Below are 12,566 nucleotides of genomic sequence, written 5' to 3'. Positions count from 1 at the left end.
AATTGATATATTAAGTGTTTTTCTTCTTTTGGGAGGCGAGGGAGCAGGTGTTTTTGTTTTTAATACAATGGGTAGTTAATCAAGTTTACTTGAAGCTCAGCCAAACAGCACTGAGCTTTTTTCACACCAATACTGAAGTGATTTGTAAAATTAAGAGTTACTTAAAATATTCTTTCTAATCCTCTACAAACCAGCCCATATATATCACTATTTATTACAGTATCATGTTTTTTTTGTTTTGTCTTGTCTTTTTACAATAAGATTCCAATGCCGTTAAAAAGAGGCTACACATGAACTATTTGACAAGACAGTTGTTGCCAATATTCATTTTAACACAGAACTATTCCTCTTGGTTGTGAGCACATAAAGTTTCCTTTCACCTGTAATGTCAATTCTGCCAATTCCTACTATATGAATCCAAACCTTTGGCATTAGGTTACTCTTTGTAGGTGGCAGAATCAGCAAAAGTAGAAAATGTTGACTTCATGGCCCGACTGTATTAAGATCTGTAATGTGCAGCTCTGTGTTTTTCTGCCTCAAACAAGTTTTGTTGCCACAAACATCCAAGAAATAGTGTTATAGTACTTAAGTCAGTGAACTGAGCATCATGTCACAGTTTGACTGCTAAAGCCTCATATTTCTGTGTACACATGAAACAGTAGTTCTGGCTGAGTACATTGCAAATGTATATATTATAGGCCGTTTCCCAGATGCCTTGCGAAGTTCCTTAATATAAAGCTTGATTAATCTTACCATGGTTGATTTAGAAGACTTGCATGCCTGATTTAGAAAGGGCAAGCATGTTTTCCATGTATGTAAAACTCCAGGCCATGTTTAAAACATATTTAATACATATACATTTATATTGCACTTTAAATCACAGAGGATGGTTAAGCACTTTACAGTGTATACAAATCAGTATGTACTGACATCCCTTCATGCACTACTGGACTTCACCTACTGTCAAAAATCAACGAGCCTTTCTGCACCACTATATTCTACAGCTTTCAAGAGAGGTAGTGGGGAATCCCTTATTCCACTGAAACTATAGAAATAATTTTGGTGGACAGGGTAACTATGTCTGTTGGAACTTGGCTATGGCATCAATAGAATAGAAACATTGATTTAATTTCTATGACCACAAATGGTCAGTACCTCAATTTTAAGTCTGATCATGACTCAAATATATGTAGAGCAATATCCCTTAGTACATAAGGTAAAAGTTAATGTAGGGACTAAACCTGGGCCACTCTTAGTAATCTAAACCATCATCTATGCTTCAGGTTCCTCCCCACTGTTGTAAAACTAATGAGCCAAAAAATACTACTTTTAGAAAACTTTACATATGGAACAACCAAAAAAGGTTCAAAGGGAGAATTAATTAAAGCAATCAAGACTAAGCTGAGACGTAAGAAAAAGTTACTTGTTAGAGACGGTCAAATTAATTGAATTGAGTCAAAACAGCCTGAACATACCAATAGGCATCTCAATTGGTGATTCCTTCATAACCTTCAGACAGATTAATTGACCATGACACAGTGAGTACATATACAAGTACAATCTCAAAGTTTTCTTGTAAATTAACTATGATCTATCTCTGTTTGATCAGAGAAAATAGATTATATTACCTACACCAATCCCTTAAGGTTCTTCTGATTTAATACTACACTCTTCGATAGAAAGCTTCTTTCTAAAAGTCAAGTAGACGATAGGGTTTTCTTGACAGAAATTGCTACTCCATTTTTGTTTTAAATATAGCTACATGAAGTAGTAGAGGAGTCTGTCAGGGATATTTTGCAAAATAGATTTTAATCTCTCTCTCTCTCGGATCAAAGTCATTTGCTTGGAGAAGCACAGTGCCCTCTTTCAGGGAAGTAAAATAAGGGACCTTGCCTTTAATATAAAAACTGCTTTAAGCCTTGCATACCCATCAGCATTTCTGGATCAGTATCAAAAGGAACAAAAAACTGCTTTATGAAATAAAGCAAAACAAATTTTTCTGTTAAGCTGTCCTCATAAGAGGCAAGTGTAATTGTTTCTCACTTCTCCTCTGTCTTTTGATATGTGGTACTTGTGCTCTGTTAGAATGCTGAATGCCTTTTCTGTCATTACAACTAGTTCTGGAATGAAACATTTGAAACTCGTTTATGTCATTTCCGGCACCAAAGCATGCAAGTTACAGGGAGGTGGATTAGTGTCCATAACTATTCTGATCAGATTTTCTGCCAAAAGACTGAAAAAAATTAAGGTAAATATATTTATAATAATAATAATTGTATTAGAACAAGCAAAAGTGAAATGCCTAGGAATCCCCTTTATCGGTTTTAATGGAGAAAATGTGATTTCAGCAGCTAACCTGTAACCGTACAGTAAAAAAGAGAACAAGAAAGTGAGAAATTTGTGCAAGATACAATTCTGTAGAAAAGGCAGGAGAACAGAAGTTAACTGTCTCAAGGATTATTGGAAGCAGTGTACTTCTCCAGCTAGGTTGCTACTGTAGAAGTGTGATTCGTCAAGTGAAGCAAAACAAAGAGCTTAAGCGGAGGCAGCTGGTCACTAGGAGCCGGTACACCTGAGCCTGATCAATCATTCCACAGCTATCAGCCACACTAGGTACTATAGTGTGTAGCTGATATTGCAAGTTGCAGTGCTGCCTGTTGCCACTAATAGACACCTGTTCCGCTCTTGGAAGCATTGGTGCAGCACCCCCTGGCTTGAAGTGGTTTCCATCATATACAGGGTTTACAGTTTGGTTCACTGGCACCCCCACTGTACAAATTGTTCCAGCACCCCTGCCAGTGGCTACAGGGTATCTGGCTATCACCAGGAAACTCCTGAAGGGAATAGTTCAGAGAGGGACATTCATGACTGTGGAAAGGTATTTAAGGCAGGGATTCTCAAACTTTTTGATCACATGAATCACTTTCTTATAGAGTATCTTGGGGACACACCTCTCCTCCCACCACAGCTGCATAATATCCTTATGGGAACTAGAGTAATTGCTTACATGGAGAAATATTAGGAAAGTAATGAATTTTTAGGAGTCTTTGAATGTGATTTAGCAGAAAAAAGGATGCTGAATTTATATACTAAGTTTATTTTAAGCAATAATATTCCTTTTAAAGCCAAGTTAAATGCATGCTTGAATAACTGAATGTTGGCAGTTTTCTAGCTTCATTTGTTTTTGAGAGCGAATTTTAATAAAATAAAGTCACTTTCCAGTGGAATTCTGATTTTTGTTATTCTAGTTCTCCGCTTTACTGCCCTTACCCCTAAATGACCTCTCTCGAGTTTTAGATTACCACTGTTAATAGCTGGCATAATACAAAAAAGAATTCCCAGGATATATTTTGGAATAAAATGAATAATTCTGAATTTGTGACAAACTGAAATAATACATTTAGGAAATGAACATTAATTTTAAAAGACATTTCCAATCTAACAAAGTGTTGTAAAAAGTTATCACGCTCAGTCATTGAAATTTTAAGTAGAAAAACCAAAGAATTAAAAATGTAAACAAATTCTAATCTGTGACTAATAAACTCCTACATCAGATGGAAGTGTTCAAAGTCCAGAGGCAATGAGTTTTTGTTTTTTTTAAATTAGTCAGGAGTGCCAAACATAACACTTAACACATTAACAGAATAAATATATCGCAGAAGAAAAATAAATCAATGGATAGTCAATAATTCCTATACGAACGCTATTCTTATATACTGCAGGAATGGGAGGGGGAGCCTTTTTAATATAACAGTCAATTTCATACTATGGAAAAAAGAGGACATGCATTTTTTGTTGATTTCTTACATTTAGCATTAGGGGCATGTATACTAAATATGCTATTCCATACTCAAACAGCACACAAGTGAGGGGAAGTTAATATTTCCCGGTGAACACTTTCAAAGCCACGGTCAAATAAGCCTTTTGGCAACACATTTTATAAAATTATACGTGCATCAATAAAGTGTATGAAGAATTATGTATTATATTAGGCTAATACAGTGTTGTGGCAGCTATGGCTATTTCCTGCAATATCCTGAACATACTTTACTGAATTAAGTTAAACCTTCATTGTATTAAAAATGCAAATGTTTACATATTATATGGGATTATATGTCTTAGAGGAGACCTGACTAATGTAAACCCTGGTAAGTGTTATGAGCTTCAAAGGACTATTTGAAACAATGCGAACTTTTAAAATGAAGTGGGTTTCCCAAGAAATCTCTAAGGGGAGGGATATGCACATGTAACACCTCAAGTTATGCAAAAATCCAGCCTTTTGAAGCTAGGGCCCTGAGGAGAAGAAACTCATTGTTTACGAATTACCTCTTCCCAGTGTGCTTATTGTGAGCTAACAGCTGTGATGGACTTGTGATCACAGAAAACCCGCTTGGTGGGGTCTGAAGGATTGTTCACCTGCCAGAGCCTTTGTGGGTGTTGGGGTGATCTCCGGTAACCTTATCACCATGCATGTGGATTCTTTTATTGTTTTTAATATGTCTTCTCTGTAATGCTTTTACCTTAAGAAAAAATTGCTTAGAAAGAGCTATGTGGTAACTTAACTGAGGGCAATTGTGCTGTGTATAGCCTCTAAGAAGAAGGCGAAACAGGCCTGCCAAGGCAGTCTGATTTGCTGGGAATTCACAGTGTAGGCATGGAACTTGCAGCCTGGAGATTCCCTTCCTCCTAATGAGGGTGACATATGTCTCTGTCCAAGAAAGGTGACGACTGGGGAGCCAGAAGCCTAAGAGTGGGTGCCCTTACTGGACCATGAGGGGGAATACAAGTACAGCTGCCCTGAACTGTGACAAATGCTAACAATTTTAATGCATTCCTGTAAATAATTCTATAAAGCAATTTGATTAGTGAGCTTTAGTTATTAAGGCAGTGAGTTTGTCAAGTTGCGTGACCTCTGTGACTTCTGCAGTGGCTGGTGCGCCTGGCCTGGGGGCAGTCCCTGTGCAAGTCACACCAGCCGCTGCAGGGGCAGTCTCGGGCCACCGCGCTTTCCCTCCCTCTCCCTCCCCAGCAGCAGCAGAGTTTGGGTGTGGGAGGGGGCGGGGGGTTGGGACACGGGACGGGGTGAGGTGGGCTCTGGGAGGCGCTTACCTGGGAGGCTCCCTGGAAGCGGCAATATCCCCCTCGCTCAGCTCCTAGGCAGAGGAGTGGCTAGGGAGCTCTGCGCTCTGCCTCCGCCCAAAGCGCCGGCTTTGCGGCTCCCATTGGCCAGGAAATGGGAGCTGCGGGGGGAAGGGGGGAGAAAGGGGGTGCCTGCAGGCGGAGGCAGCACGCAGAGCTGCCTGGCCATGCCTCCGCCTAGGAGCTGAGTGAGGGGGATGTCACTGCTTCCGGGGAGCCCCCCAGATAAGCGCCGCCCAGAGCCTGCCTCACCCCCTCCCATGCGCCAACCCCTTGCCCCCTCCCGCACCCAAACTCTGCTGCTGCTGGGGTGTGAGGCGCAGAGCCAGGTAGGGAGCCTACTGGCCCCGCCCCTCCTCCTCCCCAACACCAGGGGGGGTCCCAAGCCGCACGCTGCTGCCCATCCCCCCTCCAGCACCAGTTATTATCGGCGTAAGGTAAGCGTACTTACTCTGTTCATTGCTTTCAGCTGGAGATTCCTCATGCCGAAGAAAAAATTTCACTTCTTCCCTGCGGGGTCCCCACTTCTGTAGATGATCATACATCATGTGATCAAAGGGTATATGGCGTTCTGAAAATATAGAATATTATATTTCTGAGTCCAGCAACTTCTTACAAAGTAACATTAAAAAAAAATGCTTCTAAATGTGGGTGCCTTTTTGGCACTTCAAGCAGTCATCTGACAACTTAACATGTAGAAAACTAATTCAAAATAAAAGCAGAAACAGGAAGAAAATAACTGCAACAGCATATTAACATACTATTAAAAGAACAATTAATTACATAACAATAGTGACGTAATTTTAGATAGTACAACCACCTACATAATTTCAAAGTTTATAATCCTACTATGCACGCATTTAAATTTTGCCAGGAATTCTCCATCACCTTCTGTGACATTATAAGACTAAAACATGACCATGTAGATCACTGTTGCTACCACTGTTATACAATGCAACAAATCTTGCACAAAGTATGTCATGTAAGGTGTAAATGAAAAAGTTACGGTGTGCTGAATGTGATTATCCTATTTGTATGCATGCATCATTTTTGTATCTGAAATTATGAATTTTGGTGTATAACTATTTCAAATGTGTTTGCTCCTGGATAACACCCACAAGGTATTTGCATCCAGTCTAGCCAACACATTGTGAAGGGAATACCTAGATTGACATCCCATCAGCGAACACAATAGACCATGAAAGAAGCTTATCCACACCTGATGGACTTTCCTGAGAACATTTTAGCTAGAATATGGGTAATGACTCATTGAAGCATGCAAGGGCATGTGACTAGATCATGTGGTACTGAACTCCATCTTGTGTGCCTGTACTTTTCCAGAAACTGTGCTGAGGGCTCTGCCTGGAACAACGAGTTTCCCTCAACATAGGAGAAGCTATAAAAGGCCCTGGAAACATCTCCATTTTGCCTCTTCCCTGCTATGATCTCTGGATTATGGATTTATACTAATGGGAGCATTCTAACCAAGGGACTAAGGACCTTCCAATCATTTGGAAGCAACCAGAGACTTAACAAGCCAGCACTTTATGCCATCACTACTTGAAACTTGATCCAAGAACTTTGCAATTATTGTATGTATTTGATTCCTTTAACCAATTTAAACTCTCACCTCTTTCTTTTCTCTTGTAAATAAACCTTTAGATATTACATATTTAAAGATTGGCAACAGCAAGATTATTGGGTAAGATCTGAGTTATATATTGACCTGGGTATATGGCTGGTCCTTTGGGATCAGAAGAAAGCTTTGATTGATAAAATTGGTTTTAAATAACCACTCATCATTAAGTCTAGTGTCTGGATGTTGAATCCAGGACTGGAAAACCTAAGGAGGCTGCATTTCTGACTTTTTGTTAGCCAGGGTGGTGAGACAGAAGTTTTGTTGCTGGGTTGGTATATCTTATGGAAGAATAACCACCAGTTTTAGGGTGTATCTGCCCTGTTTCTCAGCAGTTTGTCCTGAATTTGGTATTCTCAGTTGTGACCCACTGAGGCACGGTGACATTTAAATTTTGCCAGGAATTATCCCTCACCTACACCCTTTTCAGATAGTTAAACCTTTCAACTCTGCTCTCCTTTGCCAATTGGGTTTTCTGTGCCTGTTATGAAAGCATCACACTCAGTCTGAACCATAAGACTTCCAATGAAGTCCACCAGACTATAGTCATGTATAATACACAAGTATAATGATAATTCACCCCTAAGAATTTAGTTATGTGCTACCAGTAGATTACACAATAGTCACTAATACAGCAGAAACTGGTACAAGATGGCAGTAATCAACAAAGCCAGGAGTAAAATCAAGACTAAATTTTCTGCAGTATTACAATTAAATCTCTCTCACACACACACACACACACACACACACACACACACACAATTTCTCAGAATTTTGAACAAGGTGTTTATTTCAGAAATAAACTTACTAGCAGAAGAATAAGCAACATATAATTAATCTTGCAAAAAGTTTAATGTTATTTCCAAATTTCTAAAAATCAATTAAAAAAATATTTCAGAATTATACTTATATCAGTGTTTAAATAGTACATACAGCACAAGTTAGAAAACCTATGAAGAGTGCAATTTTTCTACTAATAGGCAGGAATATAAGATAAATTAAGAAAGAAGTATCTCATACTCCATTCAAGTCATCAGAAAAGGCACTATTTTAAAACCCAATTTTAAGATAATTTATTTATTAAACAAAACAAAAACAAACAAACAAACAAATCAGGTAAATCAAAATAAGAGGTGTCTAACAGTGAGAAGTTTAACAGTATAATCTTATACCAATATAATGCTATAAATTTAAGCTGATAAGCTTCCCTATGTAGACTAGCCCTACTTTTTTTTAGTTAATATTTGGTTTTTAACTTTTATTTTACTGACAAGAAATGTTTCAGTAATTTCCAATGAAGAGCGGTAACTTCACTCTTCCCTGAGGAATGGTGTCCTCCATCCCCTTCCCTACTTCTTCAGCCTAGTACTCAGACCACTCCCAAAGGCCATCTGCAGTCTCATGCAGCAGCCAGGATGTGATGGGTCTTGTGAGAACATTAGCCTGATGAAACGGGATTCAGGTTATTTTCATTTTAGTGTTTTGTCTGGACACTTCCTGGCAATGAAGAGAAAAAGAAATTAAACCACATTTACCTAATAGGTAAATGTGATGAATATTTTATCAAAAGATCATCTTCAAAGTCTAATGTCTTTCTTGTTGTCTTCAAAGCAGTAGGAGTCTGAGTGTTTTCTTTTTAAACTTTTTAAACTTCCCTGCATTGAAAGTAAAAAGGAACTTCAATCTCAGAGAAAAGGTTATCCATGAAACGTTTCTTAACTAATTTAATATCTTTGGGTATTTACTCATACAATCTGAAATAAGCATACTCAAAGTTTAGTTTAAAATACTCAAACCTGAATAATTCAGATCAATAAAGACATTTAGACAAAGTGTACAATACCTGTCTATATTTTAGTTAGTTGTGTTATTAAATGTTTGTGCTGGTTAAAGAAACTGCAGGAGATTTCTGCTCTCTCTCACCAAAAGACAAGCCAGATGTCAGGAAGATAGCCCTCTTTGGCCATAATCCCATGTTTATTATCCCTAAACGTGTCTTATCTAGACCGGACACCTCTCCCAGTATAAATACCAGTTTGGTACAAATGTAATCCTTATCTCAAGAAAACAAACCATGTAAAGCATTAGGAAAGGACCTAATTGTAAAAAGGAATGTGGGGTTGTATTTTCAGAGCAATAAATCTAGGTGTTAATTGTTTTTTTTCACTCTTCCACGAAAAACTTCTAAGTAAATCCACACAAACAATTTTCGAAATATCCTAGGTGGAATGAATTTTATTACTCTAGAAATACCTGCTTCTGTCCTTAAAAGCTTCTAGGAAAAAACTAAGTAGTTGGAAATGTTTCAAACTTTGTTTATTTCTTAAGCATTGAAGAGTCCATTAATAAATATTATTAAATTTCAATCTAGCAGAGAAAGGTGTAAAACGATCCAATGGCTGGAAATTGAAAGTGGACAAATTCAGACTGGAAATAAGGTGTAAATTAATAGTGAGAGTAATTAGTAAGGCTGTGTGTCTGTCACAGAGGTCATAGAAGTAATGGATTCCGTGACCTCCGTGACTTCTGCAGTGGCTGGTGCTGGCTCAGGGGCTGCTCGAGCTGGGCAGCCCCTAGGCCAGCAGCAGCAGTTTGGGTGTGTGGGAGGGGGCTCAGGGCTGGGGCAGCGGGTTGGGTGCAGGGCAGCGCTTACCTGGGGGGAAGAGGGGGGCTCTCCCTGGCTCCCACCAGCATGTCCCTGCAGCTCCTACGCGGAGGGGCCACAAGGCTCCACGTGCTGCCCACAGCCGCCGCCCCCTTTGGCTATGGTTCCTGGCCAATGGGAGCTACAAAGCCGGCACTTGTGGTGGGAGCAGCGCATGGACCCCCCGGCCACCCCCCTGAAAATGGGCTGAATAAAAGAAAGAGTTAAAACTCTAACTTTAAAGATGTTCTGAGAATCTCCTGCCATAAGTACAAAGACAAGTAGAAATTTTGTATATCCATTAAAGAGACTGCATATTCAGAAACTGAAGGTAACAACTAAGCCAACCCCCCAAGGCATGGAGTCAATGAAAGAGTGATAGCAAAGAACTTCTATCTACATAAGACTGACAGATGCCTGTTTTCCTATAATTGAATGAAAGTAGGAGGAAAAGTATAAAAAACTGATGTGAACGCCCCTCACACACTCACACCTCTGCCACTCTGCTTCAACAACAAGGAGTCCACAACTCATCCTGTCCATCTGTACAAATAAACTATCATAGACAGTTAAGAAAAACACAAAAGACTCAAAGTAACCAACACAAGGAAAACCTCCCCAAGACTTCAATATGGATTGGTGAGAGAAAGTTAACTAAAACCCTGCCAAGGGATTAGATTTACAAACTCTTGTAATGATTTTACTGGAATATTGAAATGCAACTGTAACTTAAAATATTAACAGCTTGTCCTGTTGATCATCGGATGGTTAGACCATATACTCCTGAAGAGGCGACAGGGACTAAACAGTGGTAAACAGAGAAATAGTGGGATTTAACTGGATTTAAGATTCTTAATATTGGTTCATTAGCCTGTCTCAAGACAGCTCCTTAAATGGCTCTAAGTAACTGATTTAAATAGTTTATTCGATTTCATAGGATTTAGTTACAATTATCTGTTTTTCCCAATTTACAAACTAGCTTATTATTATTAATAACAAGACAGGTTTCACCTACCCTAAAACAAATTATTTTGCCCATACATAAGTAAGATACTAATAAGATTGAGACTGAATTCACAATATTTTGGGAAACTATATATTTTGGACTTAATTTCCTAAACGAAGAACATCCCCACATGTAGTCTACTCTCAAAGGTGTAATCACTGTTAAGACTCTACACATAGAGGCAGTCAGAAGAGATTGTAATGGAAATAACCAGTTTATCAGTTGTGTTCTATCATTTGTGTTTTGTTTAATGATTTCTTGTCTTTAATAATAAATCAGACATGGTTAATACTTGTGATGCTTTTGCTTGTTTTTAATCATTGTGTCCCCTAAGGCATGGAAAAAAATGCCTGTGACTATAATAGTGGGAATCATATACCCTAAGATAGCATCATAATTGCATGTATCAATAACTAGGTCATAAGAACGGCCATATTGGGTCAGACCAATGGTCAATCTAGCCCTTCCGAAAATGGCCAATGCCAGGTGCTTCAGAGGGTATGAACAGAACAGGCAATAATCAAATGATCCATCCCCTGTGGTACACTCCCAGCTTCTGGCAAACAGAGGTTAGGGACACTCAGAGCATTGTGTTGCATCCCTGCCCATCCTGGCTAATAGCCATTGATGCACCTATCCTCCAGGAGCTTATCTAGTTCTTTTTATATGCCTGTTATAGTTTTGGCCTTTACAACATCACCTGGCAATCAGTTTCACAGGTTGACAGTGCGTTTATGAAGAAGTACTTCCTTTTTTGTTTGTTTTAAACCTGCTGCCTATTCATTTCATTGGATGACCCCTAGTTCTTGTGTTATGAGTAAATAACATTCCCTAATTCGTTTTCTCCACACCAGTCAAGATTTTATAGACCTCTACCATATCAACCCTTAGTCATCTCTTTTCCAAGCTGAAAATACAGTCTTTTTAATCTCTCCGCATATGGAAACTGTTCTATACCCCCTAATCATTTCTGTTGCCCTTCTCTGTACCTTTACCAATTCCAATATATCTTTTTTTGAGATGGGGTGACTAGAATTGTACACAATATTCAAGATATGAGTGTACCATGGATTTCTATAGAGGCATTATATTTTCTGTTTTGTCTATCCCTTTCCTAATGGTTCCTAACGTTGTTAGCTTTTTTTTGACTGCCATTGCACATTTTCTGAAAACAGCAGCTCAACTGTCCACAACAAGTCTAAGATCTCTTTCTTGAGTGGTAACAGCTAATTTAGACCCCCATCATTTTATATGTATAGGTGGGATTATGTTGTCCCATGTGCATTAGTTTGCATTTATCAACACTGAATTTCATCTGTCATTTTCTTGCCCAGTCATCCAGTTTTGTGAGATCCCTTGGTAACTCTTCGCAGTCTGCTTTGGACTTAACTTTATTGAATAATTTTGTACCATCTGCAAATTCTGACACATCATTGTTTACCCCTTTTTCCAGATCATTTCTGAATATGTTGAACAGCCCTGGTGCCAGTACAGACCCCTGAGAGACACCACTATTTACCTCTCTCCATTTCTAGAAACCAACCATTTATTCCCACCTTTTGTTTCTTGTCTTTTAATCAGTTACTGATCCAAGAAAGGACCTTTCCTCTTATCCCATAACTGCTTACTTTGATTAAGAGCCTTTGGTGAGCGACCTTGGCAAAGGCTTTATGAAAGTCCCAGTATCCTATATCCACTGGATCGCCCTTGTCCATGTTTGTTGACCCCCCTCAAAGAATTCTAATACATTGGTGAGACATGAATTCCCTTTACATGAATTACCTGTTGACTCTTCCTCAGCAAATCATGTTCATCTATATGTCTGATAATTCTGTTCTTTAATATAAATTCAACCAATTTGCCTGGTACTGAAGTTAGGCGTACCAGCCTGGAATTGCTGGGATTGCCTCTGGAGTCTTTTTTTTAAATTGGCATCACATTAGCTATCCTCCAGTCATCTGGTACAGAAGCTAATTTAAATGATAGGTTACATATCACAGTTAGTAGTTCTGCAATTTCATATTTGAGTTCCTTCAGAACTCTTGGGTGAATATCATCTGGTCCTGATGACTTACTGATCAATTTGTTCCAAAACCTTCTCTAATGATACCTCAATGTTGGACAGTTTCTCAGATTTGTCA

At 38.9% G+C, this 12,566-nt stretch overlaps 1 protein-coding gene across 1 annotated transcript in view; it reads right to left on the bottom strand.

The window, feature by feature from the left end:
* Positions 1-12,566, bottom strand: part of PPP1R13B (protein phosphatase 1 regulatory subunit 13B) — a 106,340-nt gene that overhangs the window by 53,008 nt on the left and 40,766 nt on the right. The window contains exon 3 of the mRNA XM_065402337.1: positions 5,591-5,710. Coding sequence (XP_065258409.1) covers positions 5,591-5,710 — 120 coding nt within the window. The remainder of the gene's footprint in view (positions 1-5,590; positions 5,711-12,566) is intronic.

The sequence above is a fragment of the Emys orbicularis genome, chromosome 4 (assembly GCF_028017835.1).
Source record: "Emys orbicularis isolate rEmyOrb1 chromosome 4, rEmyOrb1.hap1, whole genome shotgun sequence".
Taxonomy (NCBI): domain Eukaryota; kingdom Metazoa; phylum Chordata; order Testudines; family Emydidae; genus Emys; species Emys orbicularis.
The sequence above is the reverse complement of the archived record's forward strand: the minus strand, read 5'-3'. Positions and strand labels throughout refer to the sequence as shown.